Source organism: Fukomys damarensis, unplaced genomic scaffold (assembly GCF_012274545.1).
Source record: "Fukomys damarensis isolate Sample0158 unplaced genomic scaffold, DMR_v1.0_HiC HiC_scaffold_37, whole genome shotgun sequence".
NCBI classification, from domain to species: domain Eukaryota; kingdom Metazoa; phylum Chordata; class Mammalia; order Rodentia; family Bathyergidae; genus Fukomys; species Fukomys damarensis.
The window spans coordinates 8869741-8876310 of NW_022900949.1; the positions used below are offsets into that span (position 1 = coordinate 8869741).

Sequence of the window (6570 nt, forward strand, 5' to 3'; positions counted from 1 at the left end):
CCGCCTGGAGAACCGCTACGAGGCGCTGGCCAAGCAGGTGGCATCCGAGATGCGCTTCGTGCAGGAGCTGGTGCGGGCGCTGGAGCAGGAGCGGCTGCAGGGCGGGGAGTGTGGCCTGCGCTAGGCTTGGGGACCGGGCCATAGGCCGTCGGCCTCTGTGGAGCCAGGGACTCCCTGGAGGAGGCTCCAGTCTGGGAGCAAAGGGGACACGGGCAAACTCCAGTCTGTGTCTCCTGAGTTCCCAGGAGCTGCCCAGTGCCGGGTGAGGGTGGCACTTCCCGATGGGGTCCCCGTCCTCTGCCCCGTGATGTCCGCCAGCCCTCCAGGGCAGCCTCATCCCCACCAGGCCACCTCCATCGCCCGTGAGCCCCGGGGGCGTGAGAAGCGGTAGGCCTGCTGCCCTGGACTGAGGTCTGTCAGGCCCAGCTCCTGAGGGGTCCAGGCGTCTCCGTGAGTGTGGGAACCACCACATCCCTGGCCAGTGCCGTACCCTGCTGGCTCTGCACGCCCGTGTGACTATGCTTGTTGGAAGCCAAGTGGAATAAAATCACCTTCCTTGATGGCGGCTGTCTGTGGTTCCGGCCCCCAAGGCCCCCTGGCCTGTAAGACCAAGTCCTTCCCTTTGCCCCCTGCCTGCACCCGGAAGACAGCCTGTGACTGTCCCCTCGCTCGACCTGTATCCCCTACGTGTGGGCCCTGCGAGGTGGAAGGGCGAGGCCTGGCCTGGAGGCACCTGTGGGCCCCCCACAACCGCACGGTCCCCAGGACAGTCCCTCCGACCCTCACTGCTTCCAAGCCCAGGCTCAGCCTTTGCTGGTCCTGGTCACAGCTCTGGCCTCATCCTGTCATTAGGGCAAGTGTTGCCCCTTTTGGGTCTGGGGATCGAACTGGATCAAGCAGGTGCAGTGCCACGGAGCTACATCCCTGGCCCCACCCTTCACTTTTTCATTTTTGCTGCACAAGTTGGCAGCGCGTGCTTACATTCTTCGTGTGGAGCCTGTATACGGGCATAATGCAGACCAACTCCTCTCCAGCCCTCCACCTCTGGGTGTCCTCACCGTGAAAGATCCACCTCCCTGAATACGAGGAGCTTAGATGAGAAAGCACCGCCCCCGTGCTGGGGACTGAACCCAGAGCCTTGTGCAGGCTGGGCAAGCGCTTCACCGCGGAGCCGCAGTCTCGGTCCACCCCTCTACATTTCTTTTCCTGAGCTAATTCACAGACCGTAAAACTGGCCTTGCGGTCCATCCCCACGCCAAGACAGCACCGGGCTAGGAAAAGCGAGGCCGTGTCACCACGCTGTCTTGAGGACACTGCTCAGAGACTCGACAGGGCAGTGTAGGCTGCATAGACAGGAAATGCTCAGGAAGGTGACTTCAGAGACAGGAAGTGGGCTCTGCTTCCAGGAGGAGAAGGCTTGCTTTTGGGTAGTTTTCTTTTTTTTTTTGGACCGGGATGGAACTCGGGACCTTGTACTTTTGAGGCAGGTGACAGAACCACTGGGCTAAATCCCTGGCCCTGCTTTTGGGTAGGTATTGGATGTTCTGGAACTAGAAGTGATAGCCATACAGAAATGTAAAGTAATACCTCTAAATTATACACATGAAAAAGGTTAGGTCCAGGATTTAGCTCAGTGGTTCCACTGCCTGCCTCACAAACACAAGGGCTGGAGTTCGATCCCTGGTACCAAAAAAAAAAAAAAGGTTAGAAGATAAAACGGGTTTTACTAAAAGCACTGGGACCAAAAAAAAAAAAAAGGTTAGAAGATAAAACGTGTTTTACTACAAGCAAGGCAAGAGGAACACATATTCAAGCCCAGCCTGGACAACTTAGCAAGGTACTGTCTCAAAAATTAAAAGTGGGCTGGGGATTTAGCCCAGTAGCACCACACCTGCCTGGCAAACTCAAGGTCCTGAGTTCGATTTCTGGTACAAAAGCAGCTAGGGATGGAGCTCCCTATGAAGGCCCGGGGTTCAATTGTCAGTGTAAACAAAAACACCAAACCCATCAGCACCACGGGCAGCCGGTAGGTGGCAGCAAGAAGCCAGCTCCCAGGTCTCCAGTGCCACAGCTGCCCAGTGCTGCCCAGGGTGGTTGGGTGCCCGTTAGGGTAAGTGGCTTTACTCACACACTGCGCTCCCAGTAGGGTATCACAGCAGGCCAAAGGTAGAAATGACACTGTCCGCTCGCAGTGGGACGGAAATGAGGTCTGTGTACATGCTAGAGTGTGATGCAGCCAGGAAAAATAAGTTCTGGGAGCGCTACAGCCTGGATGGACCCTGTGGCCGTACTGCTCAGGAGACTGAACCAGACACAGAAGGACATACTGCAGGGTCTCACTCCCATGAAGTCCTTGGCATCATCAGATGGACAGGAGGGCCCTGTACTGCAATAAATCCCTAGTACTGCAATAAATAGGAGAGAGGACTTAGCTCAGTGGCCTTGTGCCTGCTTCACAAGCATAAGGTCCTGGGTTCAATCCCCAGTACAGCAAAAAAAAAAAAAAAAAAAGAAAAAAAAGCAGGGGCCTGTGTATCAAGAAGCAACATGAGCCGGGCTTCTCTCCCTGGGCAGAGCAGGTGCAGGCCCAGCTGGGCACCGCGTCCCTCCTGGGCACTGGCGGGAGCCCCGTGAAGCTGGGCCTGCGGCGGGTGACCCTCCATCCACGCTACAACCCCGGGACCCTGGACTTTGACGTGGCCGTGCTGGAGCTGGCCAGGCCCCTGGCCTTCAGCAAGTACATCCAGCCCGTCTGCCTCCCACTGGCCATCCAGAAGTTCCCTGTGGGCCACAAGTGCATGATCTCGGGCTGGGGCAGCACACAGGAAGGGAACAGTAAGCAGCCACCACAACTGAAAGGGTGACACCTTTATTCTGCAGGGCCTGGCCCGGGGAGGAGGGGATGGGCTGCCTTCCCTGAGCCCCAGACCAGCCCCACTGCACAGGGACCTTCGTGCTGACCCAACCACAGGCTATGAACCATTCGCCTCTCATTATGCCAGGGGGCAATGGGTGGCCAAGTCCTGTTTGTTTAAATAAAGTTTTATTGGCACACGGCCCACACACATTCATTTATAGATTGTCCATGGCTGCTCTCCTGTCCTGGTTAATAATGGGAAAAGTGACTGGCTCATAAAGCAACATATTCATGGAAAGAGCTTGCTGACCCTGCACTACACCATTCAGAGACCCCAGCCAAGAGTCAGTGCTCTGTGGAGAGCCCAGAATGGCTTCATATGGGTTACAGGGACTGAGAGGAGACCTCAGGGTGCTGTGCTGGGACGCTGGGATCTGCCTCCTCCTTGTGTGCCTACGTGTGTGTCCACAGGGGAGGGATGGCACCTCCTCTCAGGACGGCGCCAAGCTGACCCCGTGGTCACTCACTAAGAGCCAGTGGGCTCCCTCCTCTCCTGGCAGCCACCAAGCCTGATGTTCTGCAGAGGGCATCCGTGGGCATCGTGGACCAGAAAACCTGCAGCGTGCTCTACAACTTCTCTCTCACCGACCGCATGCTCTGTGCCGGCTTCCTGGAGGGCAGGGTGGACTCTTGCCAGGTGGGCAACACTGGGGGTAGTGGGCGGGGTGTGGAAACCCTGAGGGGGTCCCGCCAGGTGTCTCATCCCTAGGAGACTGGGGCTGGGGGTGCAGCTCAGTGGTGAGCACTTGCCAAGCATGTGCAAGGCCCTGGGCTCTAAGCCCAGCATAAGAAAGAGGAGAGGAGGGACGGAGACTGAGAAAAAAGCTTAGCAATGAATAATGAAAACATTTTTTTTCCAGCACTGCGGATCGACCAGCCCTTTATATTTTTTGAGATAGGGTCTTGCTAAATTGCTAAATTGCCAGGCTGGGCGTGAAGTGAAGATCTTTAGGTATCAGGCTCCTGGAGTGCGGCGATAACTGCCGTGAGGCCTTACACCCACCTCCAGTGCCTGTTTTGGAAAGTTTTATTGGCACCCGCCGTGAACATTCGTTTAACCTTTTCCACTACGATGACAGAGCAACAGCCTGGGATTCCGCGGCTCAACCCTGGCGCTTGCTGCTAACACGCTCCAGGCCGTTCAAGTCGCTGCACCGCACAGGACAACAGCCAAAGCCTCGCTTCACCTCTCCGTCAACCCTCGCAACCTAGAACCCGCGCCCCGCCGTCAGCGGGTCAAGACCCTCTCAATCCCCCAAACCCGGACCCCCAAGGGATCTCACCTGTTCCGAATAGCGCGGGGAGGCCCCCAGCTTCCCAGTGCACTTCCGGAAGCACCCCTGGTGTCACCCACGCCGCCTTACCCTGACCGACGCACCCCGCGCCTGCAGCACCTCCTGCGCGCGGGCCACGCCAATCTGTCCCTTCGCCTGCTTCCCGACGAGCCTTGCGTCCAATTTCCTGTCGCCGAAGCTACCTTTCCTGGCTCCACAGTCAACCCGCAGCCGTCAGAAGCTGTCGCCAGGAGCACCCTTGGAAGATTAGTCCGCGCTACTGCCCCCCGCAGCTGCACCGGAAGCTGGGCGTCCCCGGAACCGTGGGAGAGTCCAGAGCATAATACCCACCAGGCCGCGCGGGGGCCCTTGCGCAGGCGCAGGTAGATTCCTGTTAGGAATCGTGAAAAGGGCTTTTAGCTTCTAGGATTCAACCCAGGCTCGTAAACCGCGCATGCGCACACTGGACCGAGGCGTTTGCGCTGCGCGCTGCGGACGGCAGGGATACCGGTGACCTCATAGGCCCGGGGTTCCCGGCTGTCGGAGCAACTAGGAAGCTGCGATTAAAATCAAAGTGTTTATTGGAGTGTTGTACAAAAGTTTCCAGTCAAAATGTATATTACAAATGGGCGGGGGAACCACATTTGGCATGCACCTAAAAAACTTCAAACAGAATCCCCAAAGCCATCCATCCAGGCCTGCGTCCCTCGCAGGCCGGGTGGGTGGTGTCCACACAGGGACACGCCTGACTCGGTTCTTCCGTGTTAAGTGGAGCCGCAGCCGTGTCGGGAAGGGTGAATATGAGTCACGGAAGCAGGTGCAGGGTCCCGACCCAGTTGGACCTGGTGGCCACCGGATCGCCCCAGGAAGGCGCCGGAAGAGGCGGAAAGCTGAGCGCGTCCGGACGCTCGGTGACCAACGACCGTCAAACCCCTCCCCCCTCCCCCCCAGCAAGGGCACCCGGGGACCCCAGAAGGGTGGAAGGACGGGTAGCGGAGGAAGCATCTGAAGCTGGCAGGCCAAGCGCTCCAGCAGCCCGCTCAGGAAGTTCAGCCGCTGGACCGAGGCGAGGGGCCCCGGGCACCACACGGCCTGGTCACCCCGGGACCAGGGGCTTCTAACAGCAAGGGCGGCAGCGGCGACGCCTCTCGGTCACTGGCTCCTTCCCTGCCGGGCCCAGGCCCCCCAAGAGCAGTTTCCAAGGAGAGCAGGGCGGACCCCGGGGGACTGGGGAGCCGCTGGGCCACCGCCCGGGAACAGCAGGCAGACGCGGCTCAGTGTGGGCGTCCGTAAGGCTCCAGCTGCACTCTCTGAAGGAAGTCGGCCTTTCGGGGGCGCAGAGCTCCCTGGACGGGTCCCTGTGCTCGAGCCACCCCGGGAGGATGGCAGGAGCCCCTGGAGCAGCACCCCGGTGACCTGCGTACTGACCTATGTACAAAAATAAATATCCATTAAAAAAATAACTTCTGTGTGTCTGCGTGGCAGGGTAAGTGGTGACTGCGGCGAGGGGCCACCGGGCCCCTTCCGGGCTTCGACGTGGAGCAACCAGAGGGGTCACTTGGCTGAGAACCGTAACCTCGGTGGGAGTCACGGGAGTGACTCGCTGTGCGCACCCTTGTGCCCGCTGATCCAGGGCCCGCCCCGTGTCACTGTCCTCCGGGGCCCCAGACACGAGCTACTTGTCCCTGGCTCTGTCCCCCCTTGTATCCTGGGGACAAGGCTCGGAACGGCAGGGACCCCGTCCCCCCAGCTCCCTCCTCTCCTGCCCGTGGGTCCTGCAGGGTCAGGACAAGAGCAGCTCCAGAACCAGGCCTGGGGCAGGCGGCCCCCTGGCAGGACCCGAGTCGCCACAGGGGTCCGGGCCCAGGCCCCTCCCCGCTCTGGACCCCCGGGTGCCACTCAGTCATGACAGGCCGGTGTCCCCACACCCCCGCACCAGGTAGGAACCTGGATTCTGATTTTGGTTCTGAAAAAGCTTTAAAAAGAACAAACCCATAGCTAAGGAATTCCCACAGGGCTTCGCTCTGTCCCGCCGGCAGCCCCGCCCTCCCGGCTCCAGGTCCCGGCCCCAAACCTCATACTGAACTTAACGGCCAACTTGGGGTGAGGAGGGGACAAAGTCCGGACAGCGGGGAAAGGGTGACGAAGGCATGGTCCAGGGGCACCACTGACGGGAGAGCACCGCAGAGACGCCCTCCCCGGTGCCGGCTGCTTAAAATCCGGCCAGAGATGGGTCATGACGGCAGCACAGTCCCGGGCGGCAGGAGCGCTCGAGGGCATCGCTGGTCACATGAGGCGGCAGCCCCTCGCGGAAGTCCGCGGGTCGCCCTGCGGGAAGGAGGGGAGAGCAGGGTGGCGGTGTCAGGCGCCCCCATAGCG

The 6570-nt window shown here is 59.8% G+C and overlaps 2 protein-coding genes across 2 annotated transcripts in view; one reads left to right on the forward strand and one right to left on the reverse strand.

The window, feature by feature from the left end:
- The window catches only part of Dapk3 (death associated protein kinase 3), an 11350-nt gene extending 10959 nt beyond the window's left edge, over positions 1-391 (forward strand). Inside the window, exon 10 of the mRNA XM_010635096.1 lies at positions 145-391. Coding sequence (XP_010633398.1) covers positions 145-391 — 247 coding nt within the window. The remainder of the gene's footprint in view (positions 1-144) is intronic.
- A 6012-nt stretch (positions 392-6403) lies between these two features.
- Positions 6404-6570, reverse strand: part of Lmnb2 (lamin B2) — a 13345-nt gene continuing 13178 nt past the window's right edge. Inside the window, exon 12 of the mRNA XM_033759615.1 lies at positions 6404-6519. Within this exon, the coding sequence (XP_033615506.1) occupies positions 6404-6519 (116 nt within the window). The remainder of the gene's footprint in view (positions 6520-6570) is intronic.